This window comes from Topomyia yanbarensis, chromosome 2 (genome assembly GCF_030247195.1).
Source record: "Topomyia yanbarensis strain Yona2022 chromosome 2, ASM3024719v1, whole genome shotgun sequence".
NCBI classification, from domain to species: Eukaryota; Metazoa; Arthropoda; class Insecta; order Diptera; family Culicidae; genus Topomyia; species Topomyia yanbarensis.
Window position 1 is genome coordinate 345,199,059 of NC_080671.1, and position 24,405 is coordinate 345,223,463.

Genomic DNA, 24,405 nt, shown 5'->3' on the forward strand with positions numbered 1-24,405 from the left:
AGCAATCACCGCCAGGGAACTCTCCACAGGAATAAGCTAGATCCACCGTCGAGGACTAGTCGAGTGGACTGCAACAGAGCACAGAGTATGAGTCGTCGAAACGACGTCACGATCCACCCGGAATCGCCAGACCGACCACGGCACCCCACCGGTTGTTCCGATAGAAAAAATAGCGAAAACCACTGAACCGGACACCATGCTTCACCAGAATCGCCGAACTGACCTCGGCACCTAGCTCATTGACTCGGCTTCGGGAGAACTTCTCTCGCCAGGGAAGTCTCTTTCGGAGTAGGTCAGGTCCATCGTCGGGGACTAGACTGAGTAGTCCGCAATCAAGTCGAGGAGCTGAAAGGCTCATCAAGGAAGTAGTGCTAGATGGCCCAAGAAGAGGCTTGAAACAGTTGCGACGTTAAATGGCACCAGTCATGGAGCCAAAGGGCTAAAGAAGTTTTGGTACTGAAACCAAATAAGAATCGGTATCGGGAGAGCTTATTTCGCCGGAGAACTCTCCGTCAGCATACAGTCAGATTAACCGCCGGGAACGAGACTGCGTAGACCGCGACAAGACACCACCAGTCGCGCCGGGTCTCCAGCAAACCAGACGCCTTACTCTACCGGAATAGCCGAACTGACCTCGGCACGTGGTTGGTTGGCTAGCTTTCGAACTTCTCTTGCTGGGGAACTCTTCGTCGGAGTAGGCTAGATCCATCGTCGGGTACTAGATCGACTTGTTCGCGAACCAATCGGAAGCTCAACGAGGAAGTGGTACTAAATGGCACAAGGGAACTGAAAGGTTCAGTAAATTAGACAGTTTGAAGTTTGCCGCCTAGATTATCCTCGTAGGGGAAGAGCACTAATCTAGTCCCACAGCTAGCTTTCCTACTACCATACAGAAATTTCTACGTTGTTTCGATGGTCCAAAACTAGTAGTGTGTCGAGGATGGGTGCTGCAACCCTACTGAAAGAACTAGGAGTGTATACTGTGCATTTAAAAAATCAAGACTAGTTGTATTAGCGGGTTGGGTTCCCTGAGTTGTTGGTTTTTGTACATTTTTTTCCTGCTCAGAATATTTTTGAACACTTTTTCATACATATACAAAAATATTCATATCCCCCCCCAAATTTTTCTTACTATGCCACTGCTAGTTGGATTAGTTTATGTCTGCAATTTTCCTTTCTCAATAGAAAGGTATTACAATTATTCTGAAAACCGACCTTTTGACGGAGGCCAGGAGGGCCGAAAGGCATATACCATATTCCATATACCGAGTGACATATACCATTTACTCGATTCACTTCGTCGGGTGCGGCAAATGTCTGTGTGTGTATGTATGTGCCTGCGTATGGATGTGTGTGTATGTGCGTCTGTATGTGTATGTGACCAAAAATGTCACTCACTTTTCTCAGAGATGGCTGAACCGATTTTGACAAACTTAGTCTCAAATGAAAGGTGCAACGTTGCCATATTGAATTTCTAATGGATCCGACTTCCGGTTCCGGAATTACAAGGTGATGAGTACGATCGCGCAGAAAATGTCGATTTCAACGAATTCTGCGATGATGTAAAAAGGTGAAAATTTTTCCAAAATGTGGCCACATCTGCTTGAATTTGTAGTACCAGGTCACTAACAGCCATTTAAAGTCTCTTTGGCCACATTGGCCACCATCAACATAGTCTCAAATGAAAGGTGTTTCATGTTTTAGAACTCTAATAATTATTTCAGTTATTGTATGCAGTGGTCATGTCATGTATAATAAAATGTAATAACTACATTTGAAAGCTTTTAACATAAAAAACGAAAAAATTCTCGTGTTCATGGTTGAGAAAAGCACAATTGCACCGCTAGGTGGATTAAAACTGGTTTTCCCATATAACAATGCCCCACCATAATATGTATAATATCCTCCGGCTTTTGAACCATAGATTTTTGTAAAATGTGTTAAAACCTTTCTTCAGCCACACTTCGTCTAATGCGAAAAATACAACAGATGTGTAAACATTTAGCCGAATCGGAAATGTTAGAGCAAGGCATTCGATATTCTATTCTCAATCATGATGTTGTTTGAAAACCAATTTTTAGCAAAAAAGCATTTTTTTCAAAATGAGAGTGCATTTCGATTTTTAAATGTGAAAACATTAATCTGATTTAGATCACAACAATCTTTCATGCAAAAGTACAACCCGATGCAAACTGAATTGTTTTCCCTTTCTCCCAATAGACGAATTGGCCAATCCCATCTCCTAGATACAAAAAAATGACCCTCCGTTCGATCCTCCTTGCCCCGAGCAAGCTCCTCCAGCGGAGGGGAATTCAAAACCTATACCGTCAGTACGCATCGGGTCATCGCGAAATACCTGCCCTGACGAAAGAACGTTACCCGATCAAACGTGGTAAGTTCTCCGAAGTATCCGATGGTGACATTGCCAGGTTTGAGTCGATTCTCGGTGGAAAAAATCGTGTTCTGACGGCGACGGAAGAAATCCAGGGCTACAATATCGACTATCTGGGCAGTGTTCGCGGATTCAGTCGTGTGGTTCTGAAGCCAAAAAGTACCGAGGAGGTGTCGGAGATTCTGAAGTATTGTAACGAGCGAAAACTGGCTGTTTGTCCGCAAGGGGGCAACACAGGGTTAGTCGGTGGCTCTGTACCGGTGTTCGATGAAATTGTTATATCACTACAACTGATGGATAAGATCGAGAAGATTGATGAGTACTCCGGAATATTGGTGTGTCAGGCAGGATGTGTTCTGGAAACCCTGGAACAGAAAGCCAACGAAAAGGGTTTAGTAATGCCAATTGATTTAGGTGCTAAGGGATCGTGTCACGTCGGAGGAAATCTGTCAACAAATGCCGGCGGTTTGAGACTAGTTCGGTACGGGAATCTTCACGGTTCGGTGCTCGGAGTTGAAGCGGTAATGTTTTTTAGTTGTCAAATGAGAAAAACTCAAACCAACACTATTTCGTTAGGTAACAGCTGAAGGACGAGTTCTGGATTTGATGTCCAACTTCAAAAAAGACAACACTGGTTATCATCTGAAGCATTTGTTTATTGGATCCGAAGGAACCTTGGGCATCATCACACGGTTGAGCATTTTCTGTCCGACTGCATCCAAATCGATTAATGTGGCATTTTTGGGATTGGATAGTTATGAATCGGTCAAGAATACTTTCTTGGCCGCTAAACGTAATCTTGGTGAAATTTTGTCATCATGTGAGATGATCGATGCACTTTCGCTGGAAAGTAGTACCTACCACTTCAACCTACAGTAAGCTATTGAATGTGAATTATATCCATGATATACAAAATTTTGATTTCATATTTCTAGATCCCCCATCGAAAAGTACCCGTTCTACATGCTGATTGAAACCTCGGGTAGTAATATAGCACATGATGAAGAGAAACTTACCAACTTCCTGGAGAGCACTATGGAGAAAGGTCTCGTACTCGACGGCACCGTTACCAATGAACCCACCAAAATGAGAGTATGCAAACTACCACTGAACGAAATATATTGTAGTTATAATATCTTTACATACATTTCAGAATATTTGGAAACTGCGTGAGCTGATAGCGGATAGTCTTATCAACGATGGTTACTGCTTTAAGTACGACATCTCGCTACCATTGGACAATTTTTACGACATTGTTCTGGCGGTTCGAGATCGCGTCGGCCCTCTGGCAACCAAAGTTACCGGTTACGGTCACATCGGGGATTCGAATCTGCACCTGAACGTATCCTGTCCGAAGTACGGCTCGGAGATTCACAAGTTGCTGGAACCGTTTGTGTACGAATACACTTCGAATGTTCGCGGCAGCGTCAGTGCCGAGCATGGAATTGGGTTCCTGAAGACAAAATATTTAAAGTATTCGAAACGACCGGAATCTTTGTTGTTGATGACTCAGTTGAAGGGATTAATGGATCCCAACGGAATTCTGAATCCATACAAAGTGCTACCTCAGGTTTAGTGATCGTGTATTGTTTGTAAATATGTTTGTTTTTGGGGGTTATAGGTACATATTTTGTCTAAATAAAATGATTGTTGTAAAACGTTTTTTTTAAGATTTATTAAACGCATGACACGCCTGAACGTATTCACTTTGTGTTAGATTCTGATGAGTACGAGTCGTTAAAATATTTATGTCATGAATTCACAATTCTAAGAAAATCAAAACTAAGAAACTTGCGAAAACACTTTTGTGGGCGGGACCGTTCAAATTCCGTACTAAACAGCAGATAGACATCATTCAAGTCTATGAATTTTGCCCTGAAAGGTTATGAGGATTCCTCCATCTCACAGGTGCAAAATTCCACTTGTTCCCCTCCCTAAAGATGGTTTAGGCAAAAAGTAAAGCCACTAAACGTTGTATGAAATGCAACGGGTTTGACTTGATGATTCCCCGCAGTAAATGAGATCGTGAAAATCAACAAAGGTAAGCTTGGCGTAAGCATTGATAACCCTAGACAAACTAACGAGATAGCATCCTGCAAGCTCACGTGAGTATCGCGTTTATATACCATCGCGCGAAATCGAAATTGATGGAGTTTTCTTCGAATTCAGTCTCACTGTCGGAGATCCACTGGAGCATGGTATTGGTTGTTTCAAGGACACCATACTTGATACTCGAAGAGGAGAAAAATGTTTACCGTCCATCAGAATCAATCCGAGTGATTTTTGTTTGGGTCTGCATTGTCTAGCCATGTCCTAATTAATAAAATCCGTCGAGTCGGACTCTGACAGAGCATGGAAAGGTGTATAATTATTTTACTTGAAGATTTCAGGAAAAGGAAAAAATCCTTTTTTTTAACTCCAATAAATTGCGTCCGAAGACAAAAAAAATCTGGTTCAAAACTGAAGCCAATCCCTCTTGGTATTGGAAATTTTTAATCTAAACTAAATAAAATTACCAAAAAATAACAAATATCCGACTTCCTTTGAACTAGAAGTAGAATTATTGTATCATTGATGACGAATTATCTATCAAAAAATACAATCGTTGCAAGGATAGGCTATTGAACAGTTTTGATTTAAAATTGTTCTAACCAGTGCTGAGAAAATCACCAAAATTCAAATATCATATATGATTTTCTCTGAAGCCATAATGGTCTAGCAAAAAATCATTGCCCCAATATAACCGCCTGTGACCACGGCATGATTACGACTTTTTTTATCATGCGATAAATGATCGCGAATGAGCTTTATCTCTTTTGAGTGCAGTAAACCAATAGCATGAGAATCGTCATTGCAGGCTTAGGGTAGGGTAGAAAATTTTGATGTAATACCTACTTACGGAAGGCCACCGACTCAGTGACGCTTCCATAGGTATTACGGAGTCTTTGAAAGACAGGTATAGATTCAACATTCGCCACAAGCGATCACGAAATCAAAATGTTTTTATGCGGTGGGATGGTTAGTCAACGAGTGTACGAATAGTGAGAGCAAAAAGCTATTTAGCCCTCGAGAGTGATTTACTTTTTCGCTAAACTACGGTTTTCCCGTGGGAGTATTGCTAAAACTGTAAGCTAATCTGATATTTATAATCGATATAATAAAAGTGACGTCTATATAGCTTTGATGCCAGTGAATTCAAGATTTGTAGATCGAATTCAAGTTTTGTAGATTAAATCTCATATGAATTTTGTCTTCTTTTTGAATCTGTAACAAGATTTGATCTCTTGAGGGAATATAATTTAAATTTGAAAATATTACGATGGCATATTTTCGTGTGTATGGAACAACTTGAAAACGTTCATAAAACAGATTCGAAGTGAAAATAGAATGGAAAAAAGTATCAATTGTGATATTCAAATTTATAATTAGAACGAACTCACCAACTCGTCCAATCGTCAGAATCGCTTCTGCATTTGCCTGCTTTCACATGTCACCACCTGGCAAAAAAGCAGCGCTGTACTGATCCTCCGTATTACAGTACCATGTGTTCCTTGGCCGCACTATGTTCTTCGAAAAACTTCAGCTACCTCAACCCTAAAAAAACCAAGAACCAAAGCTCTTTTCGCCGAGCGCTGTCCGCGGGCATTCAATCCACTATCCAAAATGAATACTTTTGCCAACGATGTGAAGAACCAGCTCCAAACTCCCAAATCATCCCAGTTCTGCTATTCCTTGATGGTATTATACATGATTATTGTAAGAAACTCTTTATCATGATCATTTAGCCAAATGATTTTGAAGGAGTGATCCTAAATTAAATTTCTGTAGTTCTACGTATATTTGTTTATTTTTTGTGAACATATAAGAATTTGTTCTTCCATTGTAGCTGCCATCAATTACAATCGATTGGTCTATAAAAATCTATAGGTCATCGCTTTCAATTTAAAGTTATATGACGAATATTTAATAAAATCTGAACTTCTTCGTATTTACTGAACCTTTTCTGCTACACACCATTACTTTGTAACTTATATACAATATTGAGTTTCTCCACGCTTGTGTGAAAATTTTGATATGATAGTATCCATATGTAATAAAGGGCGAACACGAAATTATTGCGACACATTCAACAGGGCATAACTTTTTTACCATTGGGTAAAAATCAACCAAATTTTGCACACTTTCTCATTGATGTGTATTGTTTACATGCTGTCAAACTCGAAGTCGTGTTTTTCGATTCAACGAAAATGGAGGTGAACCAACGCGAGTCGAGAGAACAAATTATTTCCAAACACCCGGAATTTCCTGACCTGTCGCACCGGCAGTTGGGAAATATAATGAACATTCACCATTCAACCGTCTCCATAGTGTTGAAGCGGTTCCAGGAGCGGTTGATGTTGGACCACGGCAAAGGAGCTGGAAGAAAACCGGGACCGGAGAACAAAAAGACGGAGGGAAAGGTGAAGCGGATGCTTAAAGCAAATCCTTGAGACGTTGGGATTTGGCTAAAAAGATTGGCATGTCGCAGAGCTACGTCCAGAATGCAAAGAAGAGAGCTGGACTACATACATACAAGGTACAGAACTTCCCAAACCGCGATGAGCGGCAACAATCGACCGCTAAAACTCGGGCACGGAAGCTCTACGAGAAGATGCTGACAAAATATGGCTGCTGTGTGATGGACGACGAAACGTATATAAAAGCCCACACCTAGAAAAAATAGTGTAAATTTACGTCTCCTAACCATGACATATACGAGCATCAAAAATGACTTAGTTTTACGTTTGATTTTAATTTTACATGACGTTTAATTTCGTAAATCATGTAATTTTACTCCACATACAGCGTTTGTTCTGAATGGTAGAAAGTGTAATTTTAAGTCATTGCGCATGTAAAGTATATGTTTCATGTAAAATTAAATGGAACACGGTAATGTTCTGTCATTTCGTAAATTACGGTTTGTTGAATTGTGTCATGTTTGCAATTACGTCAACGATAAAATTCAGATTTTTTTGGTGTGCCGATTTAAGCAAATTCCGGGGTTGGAGTTTTTCACCGGCATGAGCAAGTTCAATGTGGACGACAAATTTAAGAAGAAGAAAATGTCGAAGTTCGCCTCCAAATATCTCATTTGGCAGGCCATCTGCTCTTGCGGACTGAGGAGTGAGCCTTTCGTGACAAAGGGTACAGTAAATGAAGAGATCTACAAATCTGAGTGCCTCGAGAAGCGCCTTTTGCCGTTCTTGCAGCAGCACGACGAAGCTCCGCTATTTTGGCCAGATTTGGCATCATGCCACTATTCTAAAAGTGTCCTGGAGTGGTATGCGGCCAATTCTGTCCATTTTGTTCCAAAGGACATGAATCAGCCAAACTGTCCGGAGCTGCGCCCGGTGGAGCAGTACTGGGCAATGATGAAGCGGGAACTTCGGAAGAGCAAGAAGGCAGTCAAAGACGAGAAGGACATGTTAAGAAAATGGAAAAAAAAACTGAGAAACTGGTACCGGATGACACTGTAAAGACTTTGATGGAGGGCATCAAGCGAAAATGCGTTCAATTTTACACTCAAGGCTCCATCGATTAACTTTTCTTTTGATTTTTGAAGTAAATATATGTATAAAACTACCCTAAAATTTTGGTTTGATTTTAAACATTATAAGAAAATTGGCATGACATTTTCGATGTCGCAATAATTTCGTGTTCGCCCTTTATGAAGAAATAATGAGTAAACATGTTACATTTATAGCGGTAAGCTTGAAGCTAGTTGGTACCGCCACATGGTACTATCTTTGATTTTAGGCTTGAGTTTAGCCCGGTCTAAGAGTGCTTACAGAGTGGCGGCGAGAAGCTGAGCTGGCGCTGGAACTGACATTAGAATGCGAGATGCGAGAAACCTGCTTGCAGCATATCAAATGGAGCCTGTCAGAGTGAAAGCGGGCAGTCGGCGCAGATCCGCTCGGCTTTCACTCTGACATCCTTCCTTTGGTTTGCAGCAAGCAGGTTTCTCGCATCTCGCATTCTAATGTCAGTGCAAGCGCCAGCTCAGCTTCTCGCCGCCACTCTGTAAGCACCCTAAGGGTGCTTACAGAGTGGCCGCGAGAAGCTGAGCTGGGGCTGGAACTGACATTAGAATGCGAGATGCGAGAAACCTGCTTACTGCAAACCAAAGGAAGGATGTCAGAGTGAAAGCGGAGCGGATCGGCGCCGACTGCCTGCTTTTACTCTGACAGGCTCCATTTGATATGCTGCGAGCAGGTTTCTCGCATCTCGCATCATACTGTCAGTACAAGCGCCTGCTCAGCTTCTCGCGGCCACTCTGTAAGCACCCTAAGACGTTAGTACCTGTCATTGCAGAAATGGCTGCATCCTGAAGCCAAACGAAAACAGCGTAAAAGGCCATGTTCCGCTTGCATACATTTCAATAATTCGATTCAACTTTTCGACCTTTATGTGCAAAATTATTCCCCATATTGCACACAAACCATATGAGGGCAAGTAAGCAAGTTTTATCCCGTACGAAAAAAGGTGTAATCGAATTTGAAAAGCCATTTTTTTAAATTCTTTATCGTTCCATATCTAGACGGTGCTACACGCTCATTTCAAAACGCCACATTGAAGAGTTATATTGCAGGTTAGCAGAAGTCGAATCATTTTGAAACAAACCGTCGAACGAAATTTTATAATTTGATGCAGAGATGCATTAAATACAAATTGTTTTCGTTTGTTAGTTTACCCATGGCTATCAAAATGAGAGAAATTTAATAAGCCCACAATTTTTTAGTTATTTTAAGGAGCCATGCGAGCCACAACATAGCTCCTACGCCGCACATACCCCTCTACCCTGCCTAACCATGTATCTGGCATGAGCAAATATAAAAATACGTTTTTTATTACACTAACCTTGCCGGTGTACCACGAAACTGCTACTTGAGGGAGCTTGAACATTTTCCTATATAATCAACCCGAGTTTTTGACAGAATTCCATCTGTACTTCTTATTTTGTGCGAAAATATTACCCCTCTTCACTTGGGGTTTCTTTTCGAAACACTCTTATTTTTCTTCTTCTCATTTTCAGAACACTTTTTCAAATGCACTTTAATCACACACCACTGGAAAAACATCCGCGAAAATTTAATCGTTTATTAACTAAACTTCAAATTTTGTGCCAATGTGCAGATTACCGAGGGAAAATGTCCGAAAACTCTCATTTATGCGTTTGAATTTTCCAATTTTTCTCAATGTAAACAAGCGCGTCGGTGCCTAGCAACACGCGTGCGTTCCTGGCTTCTACATATCTTCACCTTAACTAGAGGAAAAAAGAATATATACTCATAATTTGTACCCTTTTCTAGTTATATCTTCTCACAACGAACACAATAAGCAAGTGGAAGTTTATTTATATTTTTACTGCTTTCGAAATAGTTCAAAACTAAGATTAAATAAAACATTGTAAATAAAGGCATGCCATACAACTTAAATAACACTTTTAAATATGACGGCAAATAATCTGCTACCAATATTCTCATATTGATCGTTATTTAAATGATATCGAAGCTTGCTTATATTGTTTCGCAATTTATAATTTTCTAGCATATCTTGAACGATTTGCATTTCCGCTGTAGACTAAATTTTCTTTTAATTCTTAATGATAGAACATATATGCACAGTGTATGAAAGAGTTGTGAAAGCTGAGACTAGACAGATGACTTGGCAAAATGACGGAAAAAGTTGAATACGGAAGAATTGCCTAAATCGTGTCGGAACATGAGGGGGGTTGTGTAAGGTATTATCGGCAAAAAATTGGATTCATTTTTTTTCGATACAAAGATTGTTTGTCTATTCAGTCTATACACCATTATTGGCAAAATAGCAAAATAACGTTTTAGCCAATTATGGACCTTAAATAATTCTAATGTTACTATGTTTAAGCTAAATCGAGGATACCAAAATTGATTTAAAAATATAGATACATCAGACTATTAAATGGCATAAACAGTGAATTTTCAATAACCTTCATTGTACGATTTTTGACGTAGGACTACGTCTTTGTTTTCGATATAGGGGTGCACGTTGCAAATTCTACAAAAATGGTATGTAACGAAAAGTCCAGTTTTAAACGCATATAATTCAGCCATCTCACGATTAATTTTCAATTTTTTTGCGCATATCGCCCCGAAATACTTCTAAGAATAGATTCCAATAGATAAACCCAAAGATTTTTGATATCATGACATTAAAAATTTAAATAATGAGCAACCTAGTCAAAATATCGCGTATTTACACACAGAAGATAGCGCTTCCCTAGTCCAGCACGACAGATTTGTGTACCTAGCGCGCTACGCTTCTATGAATGACGTCATCATCGACTATTTAAACGGACGGATTTCGCCAGAGCAGCTCAGTTACCTGTTGAGCGGCAGACGAAGCAGGTCACTGCGTTTTGTGTTTTCACAGCCAGTGCAGCTGAGTTAGAAGTCCGTTACACTGCCTGTGGAGCTACGCTACCCAGTGAATGCGACTGTGCTTGCCGTTCAAACACTATGCTATCTTTTGTGTTGTGCTCGTTTCCAGCACACTTTTATGAATAATTATTCGTACACAAAATAGTTTGTACATGCGAGCTTCATGTGCAAACACGGTTAACATAGTGTCGTGGTATTAGTTGTCTCTTTCGTTCTATCCATCATCATCAGTGTTGATTCATTTTGCTTTATGCGCTTGGGTTTAATGTTTGAGGCGAATGTGTAGGTAGTTAGATCTAATTTGTCACTAAATTGCACAACGAAAGTTTATTATTTACGTTCGATCAATTCATTGATTCATTTCCACTCAGCCTATAGTATTTTGATTCTACTAATAGGTACATACTACAAAGCCTATTTAAGAAAGAATACACTGCCACTTGTAAAACCGTTGCAAAAACGCATCTTGTCCATATATAAAATTGTTTTCGATTCTTGTATATTTACATTTTCGATATATGATAGCGAATGCAGTGATATTTGTATGCGTACTTTAGGAAAATTACAATAATGGCAAAATATAAATAGAATGCTTGGTCTATACATGAAATGTGATTATGTTGTCTAAAATTTGATTTTTCTTCACTGGTCCGGGTTTTTTACCACACACAATCGAAAAGTTTTTACAAGCTAACCTTATGCTATAAAGATTTAGTTCCAGATAGTAGTTCGGTCACAGTTTTCTGTCTTCTTTCTTCAGATCTTCTTAAATAAGTTTAATCGGATTCGATCACCTACTACAAATGATAACCAAGAAGGTTTGGTTCAATATGTAATATTCGATGTTGATTAGTTGTGATTAAACCATACGTAAGAAATATATTTGATTTATTATTACTATAAATGTACTAAGAAAATAAATATTTTACATTAAGTAGTATAATCCTACGTCTACAGCTCGTGCAACCCCATAGGGCTGCCCCTTGTAGTTTTTAACATTGTCGTGTATTGTCGTTCAGAACGCAGCAATGCAAATGGCAGCGTCATGTTACCGGAAGAAGAAGAAAAATATGCAAATATTTGTCATGCTTCTCTTGCGCACATTTCGTTATTTTCAATCCTCTCTTCGGTTTTCTTGTGGATAAATATGGCTCTCTTTGATTGCAATAAAGAAGGTAATAAATAAGCCAGTTTTATCAGGTACGAAAGACAAGCACCGTCGAACTATATCTACCCGCAATTCTACACGCTTGATTCCAATTGCTCATCGAAGGGTTACAGGAGAGCATATTTGGATAAATCGAATCGATTATTGCATATTCAGATCAATGTTGTTTATGCGAATTAGAATCAGAACTGCAATAAGAATTGTTTTGATTCTTTTCTTTTTGCTTATCGCTATGAGAATAAGTGGGACCATTTAATTCGTTAATATAAATCAATAACATATTTTCACGAATTATTGCCCATATATCTATTTGTATCTCACATCAAAGAAAGTAAATAACGAAAGAAATTTTTTAGGGGATAGATCCAAATAAATAATAATCGGATATAGATCGTAAAATTCAACATTTTATTAATTTTCTTACACTCGTGGTTAACAAATTGAATCAGAATATTAACAGCTTACAAATTAGCTCCACAAATATCCTTAGCTAAAATTAAATAATTGATTTTAAATATGTGCATTGTTCCAATAAGAATTAAATTCACATAAATCATCTAAATACAAAATATTTTGAAATTGATTGTGAACGCAACGGTGATCAATAGGGTAAGGTGGGCAAATCAGACCGTTGGGTAAACCCGACCCCCCTATGTTATCGAAAATCAGAAGCACTACGCGAACTAATATCAATGTTGTCGTGTAGAGCATCGAAAATACTCATAATGGTGGTATGACAGTATTTTATTAGTCTACATTGAGGTGCTCATACGACAAATAGTTTGTTTTTACAACTTTTGATTTGACTTTTGTGCATCATTGACTACAGGATATTTCTGATTGTTAAAGTGATTGCATACAAAATGTAAGTGGATTTAAATTCTTTGATTTAAGTCCTACAAAGTGCATAGATGAATTTAGTTCAACCTTTTTCATATTTTTTTCAATTGCATCGTAATGAAAAATGACGCGGTGGGGAAAATCCGACCTCTAAATATTGGGGTAAATCCGACCGCTTTTTTGCTAAGAAAAATTTTATTTATCAAATCGAAATATATTTTTATTGTTATTATTTATTATTTTTATGCAAAATGGTTCATAATTCCAAACGAAAGACACAAAAACGTGATGATTATAGTATTCGTCGAGCAATTGCTACGATGCAAATGGAAATATCATTACGTGCTACTGCTCGTGATTTTAGCATTCCAAGATTGACATTGAGCTCCATTTTCTTCATGTTACAATTCAATAACACAACATTCATTGATTTATCATTGGAAAACCATAAAATTTGAGTAATATCTGCACTAAATCAACGAAAAACATAGGGGGTCGGGTTCACCCCACCATTTTTGAAAACAGCAAAAAAGAACATTTTTGTAAAACGCTTGTATCTCAAGATATTCCCAAGATATAAATAAAATGCTATATACAGAAAGTTGCCTAGCCTTTCATTTGGTATATAAAACGACTTGATCCGATGTAAAATGAGCATTTTACACCCAAAGCCATTTACTAGGTCGGATTTGCCCCACCTTACCCTATATTTGTTTCGATTTTTGGCATATGGTATACTTATTATTTTATTCATAAAATCGTAGAAATTTCGTTAGCAAATAAAATCTTTCCAATCTGCATTGATACATTACAGAAATTTATCTATATTCTCTGTCCGCCACAGTGCAAACAAAAATATGAAATATAACACTTGTGAATATAAAATGATCATTCTCTCAAAGTTTATTTTTTTGTTTGACCTTTGTTTACTTTTTATTTAAGTCTCACAGAAAAAAACGTGCACAATTATAATTCGCAGAGTGTGATGAAACCTTTATTTATAATTGATATTTATTCCAAACTTGCGAAAATTCGCTTGAAGCGAATATGAATGTTCTCCCCCACGTCGACAGGCACCATGTTTAATTAGAATGACATTCACAGTTCATTTTGAATTCAAATTGAAATATTTCAACAAATTTTTAATCAAAGTTTTATAATCTCGACAAACATATGTATGATTACGGCTGAAAAGCCAACGGTAAAAATTATTTTTGAAAGGAAATTCCGGACAAACCGTTACTCGCCCATCACAGATGTTGGTAGTAAACAAAAGAGAAAAGTTTTCTCTTTCATTAACGGCTATGAACGGTTTGTCTAGAATTTCCTTTCAAAAATTTTTTTTACCGTTGGCTTTTCAGCCGTCATCATATGTTTGTCGAGAAATAACTATCATCCCTGTCAAAAAAAAATGCGGACGAACATGGTCAGGCGATTTAAAAAGTTTGACGTTTGACTCAACTCGCCTATAGACTTATCCAGCTGCGTTAGTATTGTGCCGTTTTGACGTTTGAATTGGGAGGAAAACAAATCGTTTACACGGCGAATTGGGAGGAAAACAAACCGCTTCTGGGCTTAAGGGGAGGGCGGTAGTATAAAAATGCGAAATCTCAGTGTGAGTAATTTAAACGTCAGATATCTCAATGCTAATTGCCCCTAGGTACAATGCAATTTGCGAATGCGATTTAAAGGCAATTTCAATACTTAGACAAATTTTCTGGCGGCTGAAATGGACTTGATTGTTTTTGCGTTTTTCAAACATGGCGGTTCATGTTTGGCTTGAACTTAAAATAATTTTTTTAACGATTGGCGTGTTCTCGCTTATATTTTGTTTGTCTAGTGCACTTCATTTAGCCAACGAATGTGGGAAATTGTGGAATCGTGTGTAAATACAGTGGAACAAGACATCTGACCTAAAATCTTAATAAAAGTCAGATTGTGGCAAGTTTTGGTATGCAATTCCAATTTCACCATTGATTCTTCCTAAAGTTCCTAGTGTAGTGATAAGTTTATATGGGTAGACAATGAATCCGAAAATAAGTAATATTTGTAATTTTATATTAGGCAATTAAGGGCAATTAAATGGTGCGTTCCCTGGGCGATTTAGGGGCGATTTAAGGGCGGGTAGAGCGGCTGAAAAATGACGGCGGCAAATCACCCAAATGTTGCATTTGAAATAGCTCCCTAATTGCCAGCAATTTGCTGGCAAATTGTAGCGCAATTAGCGCATCCGAGTTGGCAAATAGCCCCCGTTAGCCAGCAACTAGCCCTTTTTGACTGGGATGGCACCAGTTACAACCGGTGGTTCAACCACCTCAAACTCGACAAGCGCGTATTCAAACTGAATGAAAACATGCATATGTAGAGTAAAGTGCCTATTTTCACCATACTACGGAGGTTGCCTCACTAGTTCATTAATTACGCGGTCTACAATGAATGGAATGCGTATAAATTGGCCTCAACAGCTTTGCTTCGTTGTTACGAGCCAAGATAAAAACACAAATGCACTGAAAACGGTGAAATTCTCGTGTTTGAGCGAAACGAAGACTCAAATCGATTCCCCCTAGCAAAAATGGGCTCAACACCCTATACCAATTTATTTTCTTTTGTGCATTGAATATTATGTCACTGCAAAATGCTATACATCATCGGCCAACTTTCAACTATCCAACACGTTAATGTTCTAAGTTCAGAAACATATCGGCTACAAACTGACAAAATTGTTCTCACACGCTATGGAACGAAACTTATGACGAAGAAAAACTATTTTACTACAAAAAAACATCGGAATGAAAAATAATTCACCATGTTGTCTAATTTGCTCATTTTCTTTAACTTGAATTTGTTGTTTTTTTAACAGTGTTGTGTATCGCAGATCAGAACGCAGCCATATAAATGACAGCATCGTTTGGTTAAAGCTTACCAAATATTTTAGACCGGTTAAAAATTAGTACGGTCTAAAAACATTTAGTACGCCTTTGAGCTTACGGCTAATATGCCTAAAACTAACCGTTTAGACGCAAACAGTTTTGTCTTCCTAAATACGGACTTGGGACAATAATGTAATGATACTAAAAAATCCCATTTTATCTTACACTCATATTACATAACATTCTAATTATTTTTTTTTAATTTCAGGCATGTTATTGCACGATGCTTAACAAATTGCTACTTAGCATACGTGTCCCTCGCCGACTGCTCGGTGGCATCAATAGATACCTGCATGAGATTCCTTTATCAAAGGTCCGAGACCATTCACAGTTATTGAAATATGAGCGACCAAAAATAAAAGTAGGAAGGACAGAACATGCTTCGTAAAACCCGATTTAAATATATTAAAATATAAAAGTCGGTAATAAACTCCAAGCATAAATTCTGACTGGCGATATTAATTGAGTCATAAATGAAGAATAAAATTCTTCTTTTGTTTCATAAACCGATATAGCTCATCATATATATGTATATATACCTAAATATATATATATATATATATATATATATATATATATATATATATATATATATATATATATATATATATATATATATATATATATATATATATATATATATATATATATATATATATATATATATATATATATATATATATATATATATATATATATATATATATATATATATATATATATATATATATATATATATATATATATATATATATATATATATATATATACAGGGTGTTTGGTTCATGGTTAAGAATCTCTCGAGGGGTGATTATTTATTGGCACATATTTCGAGAAAAAATCGTTGTAGGAGAGACCGGGGCTAGTTGGCGGTGTTTTCAGTTTTCATTTTTTACCGCTTTGATTTTGGTAGATCTTGCAAAATAGAACACGTTGCATGAAAGGGCAGACTGTTAGCAACATCTCTGAATTTTATGAAAATATTTCATTCTTTGTCTTTATTTCTAGATGACGCGGAAAAGCCGCCAACTTACCCCAGCCCCGGGGTAAGTTGGCGGTATGTGTGGGGTAAAATAGCGGAATGCCAAAAACTAAGCAATCAAATGGAAATTCGATTACATCAGTGGTCCTTATGAAATGTGCCGATTGTCTTTTCAATAAAACTGTATATTATTCGACACTTTTCATTATATTTCAGTCTCAATACCCCGTCATTTTGACTTCGACGCGTACTCCATATTCAAAAGTAAATTTTCGAAATTCTTCAGGCGATTGGTCGAAATAATTATCCGCTGCATTGACGAGAGACACAAGAAAAAGTTTCTCTTACTTTGGAGTGAATTCGAGAAATGAAAATATTTGATGACTATTTTTGCACTGTAAACAGTACCGCCAACTTACCCCTCCGCACTTTTTATAAAAAGAATTTAAAAAAATACTTTTGTGTATGGATAGGTGTAATATCTATACGGATACTTATAGCTCTTTTCACGCTCTATCGAAAGAACACAATATCACCCACAGCTTCTACAAAACAAAATGTTCAACAACAAAAGCACATTGGATAATGCGTTTCACATTACTTGAGGTTCACAACGAGAGAGAGAGCGCTTTATGTCTAATAGAAACGGAGAAAAGGGGATTCCGCCAACTTACCCCAACCGCCAACTAGCCCCGGGCTCCCCTACACATACCATCAAATCTCAACCGTTACAGAGTTATTGAACTTTTTGTGTAAAAACGTATTTATCTTAAAATACCTCTAACTCGAAAAGTATACATCGTATTTTAAATATTTTAGTTCTATTGAAAAGGTGAGAAATCTTTCGATTGAATTTCGTATCTTTCAGTTAATTAGTTTTAATTTCCTTTTAGTTGTAAAGTAGTTAAAAGTTAGTGTTTTTGATGAGGTTTTTGTTAATTTTCTCAAAATAATGAATTATGATTATAGAAATATCTATTATCCAAAAGTTGGGTTTGGGGACGATTCATAATTTGTTCTTCAACATAATATTCCTGTTTCTTCTCGTTTTCTTATAATTTTACTTCTAAACTTTTCCTGTAATCGACTTGCAAGTGTTTAAAAAACTCTAATCTCAAAAATATGCTTTATATCGTTATTTCCAAGGCTTCATTGGAAAGCTGAGAAAATTTCCTTTCGATGTATGTACAAAGATTTTTTTGGTTAAGTGTACTGAACGACGTTTTACTAGTAAAATATCTCAAAATTAGCGTTTTTGGAGTTTTGTAATTATTCTAATTATTTTCCATTAAATTTATCGTTACTATTGTTCATTTGGTGTCCCTTAACATTCTCTATAACTTGTTGTTTGACACTTTATCTCTATCGCTTTTCATTTCGCTGCAATTTAAGCGCGATTCAGACGATACATCAGCTTCCGTCAACGTCAACGGAACGTCACCGTTCCGTCAGGATAAGTACAATACGTTTCTTTTGCGCCCGTTCACACGTGCCGTACGTCAAAACGTTCCGTGCCGTTGATGTTGTGTGTGAATGCCTCCGTTTAACTGCATGTAACTTATCCTGACGGAACGGTGACGTTCCGTTGACGTTGACGGAAGCTGATGTATCGTCTGAGTCGTCCTTTAATAGTTAACACAGCGTGACCTCAGCACCAATGTAGTGGGTTCGAAATCGTTGTTTTTGCATATGAAACGAGGTGATAAAACTGATTTCGTTTCGAAAATAAAAGAGATAAATGAATGGAGTCAAAGAAAGAATTGTAGAACTTACTGAGATGCTTTATTTCGATGACAATAATGGTGATGTATATTATTTACTTTTTTAAGTAAATTAACGTAAATGCTTATAATTACACTAACTTAAAACTAATTAACTTCTCAAAGAATACTAAATTCACTTAACTGAAAGGTATTAATACATTTTTCTCTGCAACATTTTCCTGGCTTTCGAATAAACATAAGAAAAGGTACAATAAGTGCCATACTTTTTCAATAAGCGCTAGTATTAGTGAACATGAGATAAAAATATCAAAGTTCAATAACCCAAACACATGAAAACAAGAAAAGATAAGTGTATCATGTCAAAGCACAAATTATGCAGCTCTTCAAGACAAACAATCTGAATTATTAAAATGGTGATGTTAACTATTAAGATTTTTGCGAAATGAACGAAAAATCGATCAAAATTGTTAAATTTTAAATAAATTACTGTGAAAAGGTTACTTAACCTCATTAACTGAAACATGCGAGGACATCATTCAAGGAAAATTTTCTCACCTATTCAATGGACCTAAAATATTTGGAATACAATGTATGCTTTTTGAGTTAGAGCTATTTTAAGACAACTAAGTTTTTAACACAAAAAGATCAATAATTTAGTAACGGTTGAGATTCGATGGTATGTGTAGAACGATTTTTTCTCCAAATAACACAGTCAATCATCCCTCGAGAGGTTCTTAACCACGAACCATACACCCTGTATATATATATATATATATATATATATATATATATATATATATATATATATATATATATATATATATATATATATATATATATATATATATATATATATATATATATATATATATATATATATATATATATATATATATATATATATATATATATATATATATATATATATATATATATATATATATATATATATATATATATATATATATATATATATATATATATATATATATATATATATATATATATATATATATATATATATATATATATATATATATATATGTATTCAACCTTTAAAACTTCTCAATGATTCTTAATTGATTTTCTAAAAAAATGTAAACTTGCCCTCGTTGGACACTATTGTCCTACCTTGACAGAGAATTTAGCCATGAATAAACATTTTTGACAGTTGTCCTAGTAAAACAATAGGGATCAAGATATAGTTAAATGGTGCAGTCATGAAAATTTTATTTTACAAAAAAAAATATTTTGCGTACAAAAAAGTGAAAAAATGTTCGTCAGCTGCATAGCAGAAAGTCAAAAACAACATTTGACTTAATGACCCAGCTGTAAAAGTCGTTTGAAACATCTTTAGGATGAAAACCGGACAAAAAATAACTGTTTCTTAAAAAGTACTTTAATAGAGAATAATCCGTTTTCACCGAAATTTTTCTCCTTCGAAAGAAATGAAGTATAGTGCACCTTACATATGCTTCCTAATCCGAACCAGTTCTCATCAACTTAACAAAACTTCCTTTCTTTCTTAGTCCTGGCACTAAGTTAGTATCACATTCTGATGAGAAGAAGTCGAAACGCAAATTACATAACTAATTTACAAAGTAGTTTTTTTTTCTAAGTACTTTCAATCACGAAAGTAGCGATATACGGTATTCCTGCGTAAAAATTCCGCTTTTAACGCTTGAAGTTTATATCCGTCTTTTATGTTTGATATCCAGGTAATTAAAATGTGATTTACGAAACATGTTCTGTCCTTCTCACTTTTATTTTTTGTCGTTTATAGAAACAAACTAAACTGAGTCAAAAACAAAGCTCGAAATTAATAAATTTAAGCTTTTGGGCCAACAGCTTCATTCAAATTTCATCTTATAGCTTATATCTTCCTTTATATTCAGATTTCGTTTTATAGATCGCAGACTTAATTCCCTAATTTTTCTTACTTGGCAGGACCGATACGGTATCAAGCGTGCACCGTTTTCCAGCATTACAGACAAAGATATTCAACATTTCCAAAACATTCTTCCCGTTCAAAATCAAATACTACTAGGTCCGGAGGAAACGACCGGTTATAATCGCGATTACTTCAGATACGTCCGTGGACTTGGTACGATTGTGCTGAAACCTAGAACTACCAATGAAGTATCAGCCATATTGGGCCACTGCAACAAGCGCCGATTGGCTGTTTCGATATTCGGCGGCAACACCGGTGTCTGTGGTGGATCGATCCCCGTTTTTGATGAAATTATTGTCTCCATGGAATTGATGAACCGGATTGAAGCAATCGATGAATATTCCGGAATATTAGTCTGCCAATCGGGTTGTGTGTTGGAACAACTGGAAGAACAATTGTCAGCTAAGAGGATGATAATGCCACTGGACCTCGGCTCGAAGGGTTCCTGTCAGCTGGGAGGCAACCTAGCGACCAATGCAGGTGGCATTCGGTTGATGCGCTACGGCAATCTGCACGGTTCTGTGCTAGGCTTGGAAGCAGTTATTGCTGACGGTACAGTGATTGACTTGATGTCAAACTTCAAAAAGGACAACACAGGTTATCATCTCAAGCGCATGTTCATCGGTTCCGAGGGGACACTGGGTGTGATAACACGGGTGGCGATCGCTTGCCCAACTGCTACCACAACACAAAATGTACTGTTTCTAGGGATGGAAAGCTACGAAGCAGTTCTGCGGACTTTCCTAGAGAGCAAAATACGCCTCGGTGAAATATTAACATCGTGTGAACTGATCGATCGTGTGTCATTGGAAGTAACAGTTGAATATCTTAAGCACGCTGCTCCCATCGGCAATTTCCCATTCTATATGTTACTTGAAACAACAGGTAACAAAAAGGAGCACGACGATGAGAAAGTACGGGAGTTCCTGGAGTTTGCGATTGGACGTGGCATTGTTGCTGATGGTGTTCTGGCCTGTGAGCCATCGAAAGTTGAGGTAAGCGAGTTCCCGAAAGTTTCTTAGTCAGTCTTTCAATCGGCATGTTCAAATACCCTTTCACACTTCTAGAAACTGTGGCAGCTTCGCGAGCGAATTCCGGCCGCAACATACAGTAACAATTTCTGTTTGACATACGATCTATCGTTACCACTGGAAAGATTTTACGACATTGTACCAGCGATGAGAGAACGAGTTGGTCATTTGGTAAAAGTGGTTTGCGGTTTCGGACATATTGGTAGGTGGTGCAAATTGTTTGAACCAAAAAGGAAAGAGTGTTCTTATTAGGTATTTGCATCTTTAGGTGATTCTAATATTCATTTAAACATAGCTGGAGATGTACTTACCAATGAAGTTCAGCAACTTGTCGATCCATTCGTGTATGAATTCAGCCGGAAGCTGAACGGAAGTGTTAGTGCTGAACATGGTATAGGTTTATTGAAACCAAAGTATTTAAGCTATTCCAAGTCTGCAGAAGCTATCGCCCTTATGAAACAGCTGAAGGTGATGATGGATCCAAAAGCGATTTTGAATCCTTACAAAGTATTAGTATGAATTTCCGTTATATTTACAAATATGTATACGATATTACAAATAGAAAGGAATGTTACGTTTTTAACTAGTTTATTTTCAAAAATTACTCAAAAACTTCCTAACGATATTTAAATACTATGCAACATTATCCAAGCCGGTTTCCCTTGGCTGGTCAAAGTTCATAGGCTATAAGAACTTAGACTCGCAAGGTAAATAAATGTTTAATTAGGTAGTCACTTCGATATTCGAAGCAACGACGGTCTAAAGTGATGAAAGCTGCGTCCAATACGTTTAGGAGATTTATTTCTCGATGACTAATTTATCCACTCGGAATAGCTGACTGAGTAAAGCCTGCAGGGAGAGCAAGAGGAGAAAATATATCATTTGGGATACCCTAATCTATTGGAACGTGTGAAATTTATGCATAGTTTCACATTTATATTTTCGATGCGATTTTCTCAGTAACTTTTCAGCACAGGTCGGACACTGGTAAGCAACAGAACTGTTTCGAACATAGAAGTGTAACTCCATAAAACCGATATAATCGCAATGAAAAAATAGATTCAAATGATATAATACGGTGCCTGCATTTTTCACATCATGCTCCAGTTAGTTTCAAGTTGAAACATAACTGTTATGAATTGCATCACACGTTTGTGGATAAACTGCATCTACAGAAAACGTACCTGTCGTTTAATAATCTCCAAATTATTTTGAGCGTATTCCAACTCGCTTTGTATCTTTGTCGCGTCAGTTAAGGTTTTGTTCTCTCGAAATGCATCCCGGATCCGGCGCAGTGCGTACGATCTGGTCAAAACAAACACGAATACGATGTTATTTTGCATAAAAATATAAGCTCGTGCCAATGAGAACAGTACTTACCGGTAATTGTAGGAGCTAAATTTCTGTGACTCCCGGAGCATCTGTTTATACAGGGTGAGGACTTTCATGTTGTGACCAAGAAAGAACTTGTGACGTAAAAATCGCTGGAAACTGAGGACGTTTCCGATCAGATATCAGCTCACAAAAAGAACGAAAGAAATCTGCGTGAGAAACCAAAACAAAGATTATGCGCTGCTGCTGGTTTGACGTTAATGACCAGTGGCGTGCAAACTGACACTGGTTGCAAGGGGTGATGTTAGTGCAAGAGTTCGACGATAGATGCCAGTTCCCATTCGACTGGGAGAGTAACAAATAACACGATCCGTTACCGATACAGCATGTAACGTACAAAAAACAGATTCAAATGTTATTGTCGCGCTTATAATAAAATCTCACATTGCGGGCGTCTGAAAGGCGCATCAAATATAGCCGCAGTTGCTCCGCAAGCAGATTTCAGTGGAGCTTTATTTTTCTGCCAGCTGTGTGCTTTTCGAAAGCTTCAAGGAAAAAGCTGCCTATAAATTTATATAGGCGGCTGTCACGCGCCTATCTCAATTGAGCTTTCATATAATCGCATATCGAGCGATTATCCTCCAAGGCACAATATCATGACCGAATTAATAGTTTCTGACAGAGAATCTACTCAAAATATTTAATTTCTAGGTTTCTAATTTAATGTTTTGTTTAAATCAATAATGAATACATGATGGAAATTCAAACAAGCATCAAAATAAAAAAAAACATGGTAATTGTTCGATAAGCCATTGCTTCAATGCTTACAATGCCTGTTGGAGCATATTCGTCCCATGCTACAAAATATATAAACGAGATAAACGCGATCAAAATTGTAACACCTATTCGACAAATATTCCACCATAAAGCTGTACCTGTGCTGTTTCCACCGACCGTGTTGGTGAAACCTATTGAACCTGAAAGCGTTTTGTCCAGGTTGGGAGAACTGACGCGGCCTGAAACCCAGCCTATCCCTTACTGGAATCCTACCATCTTTCCTAGGGGATATTGCTTTATTTGCATTGTATACAGCTGCTAGCTTACTCATTGCCCTCCCCATCGGCTGCCCGTTGGACAACGAAACTAGCTTATGAATAGAATATGGCTCAGCAGCTAAACCCTGCGCATGGTTCTTCGCCGCCTCCCAGCTTGAATAACTTTTTCAGCTGCCTGCTCAGCCTCGATCAGAATACGCTGTTTAAGCATCATATCCCTTAAACCAGCCAGCAACCGATCTCGGATGGCTGTTTCCTTAAAGACTCCGTAATTACACAGTTCGGCCTGCAGCTTGAGCGCTAGCAAAAAGTCTTCAGCCGACTCGTCAGCGTTTTTAATGCGCTGGTTGAAGGATATTCTCTGGCAAACCCCTGAAGCAGTCTTATCCAATCTCATTTTGAGCTTCTCAATCATGGCAGTTAACGGTACGTCTGTTAAGCTACCCGTTAGAAAAAGTAATTTCAACTCGGAGTACACATATGGTCCTACCAGAGTAATAAAGTGGGCCTTTTGGTCATTCTCTGGTATTTTATATGCAAG

General features: G+C 37.3%; 2 protein-coding genes across 3 annotated transcripts in view; one reads left to right on the forward strand and one right to left on the reverse strand.

Moving 5' to 3' along the window:
• The window catches only part of LOC131684137 (D-2-hydroxyglutarate dehydrogenase, mitochondrial), an 89,495-nt gene extending 67,351 nt beyond the window's left edge, over positions 1 to 22,144 (forward strand). Inside the window, exons 2-5 of one of the 2 annotated variants that reach the window (XM_058966722.1) lie at positions 15,998 to 16,102; positions 20,443 to 21,441; positions 21,514 to 21,679; positions 21,746 to 22,144. In XM_058966722.1, coding sequence (XP_058822705.1) covers positions 16,013 to 16,102; positions 20,443 to 21,441; positions 21,514 to 21,679; positions 21,746 to 21,996 — 1,506 coding nt within the window. In that variant the 5' untranslated portion in view covers positions 15,998 to 16,012 and the 3' untranslated portion in view covers positions 21,997 to 22,144. Of the gene's footprint in view, positions 1 to 2,220; positions 2,914 to 2,968; positions 3,268 to 3,327; positions 3,485 to 3,545; positions 4,051 to 15,997; positions 16,103 to 20,442; positions 21,442 to 21,513; positions 21,680 to 21,745 lie in introns of those variants that run through there. The other variant, XM_058966721.1, reaches the window with a different exon arrangement.
• On the reverse strand, positions 22,049 to 23,060 carry LOC131684140 (LYR motif-containing protein 4). Its single transcript, XM_058966725.1, has 3 exons — positions 22,858 to 23,060; positions 22,662 to 22,782; positions 22,049 to 22,326 (listed from the first exon to the last, which is right to left on the reverse strand). Exons 1-3 carry the CDS (start codon positions 22,923 to 22,925, stop codon positions 22,276 to 22,278), a joined length of 240 nt encoding a protein of 79 aa, XP_058822708.1. The 5' UTR covers positions 22,926 to 23,060; the 3' UTR covers positions 22,049 to 22,275.
• Between the last annotated feature and the right edge of the window lie 1,345 nt (positions 23,061 to 24,405).

Bases quoted from the DNA above. Each gene is read 5' to 3' on its own strand.
- LOC131684140 (XM_058966725.1), bottom strand. From the start codon at position 22,925: ATGAAAGTCCTCACCCTGTATAAACAGATGCTCCGGGAGTCACAGAAA. The intron at 22,783-22,857 runs GTAAGTACTGTT...TGTTTTGACCAG, and splicing joins TTTAGCTCCTACAATTACCG to ATCGTACGCACTGCGCCGGA. The intron at 22,327-22,661 runs GTACGTTTTCTG...CTCTCCCTGCAG, and splicing joins TGGAGATTATTAAACGACAG to GCTTTACTCAGTCAGCTATT.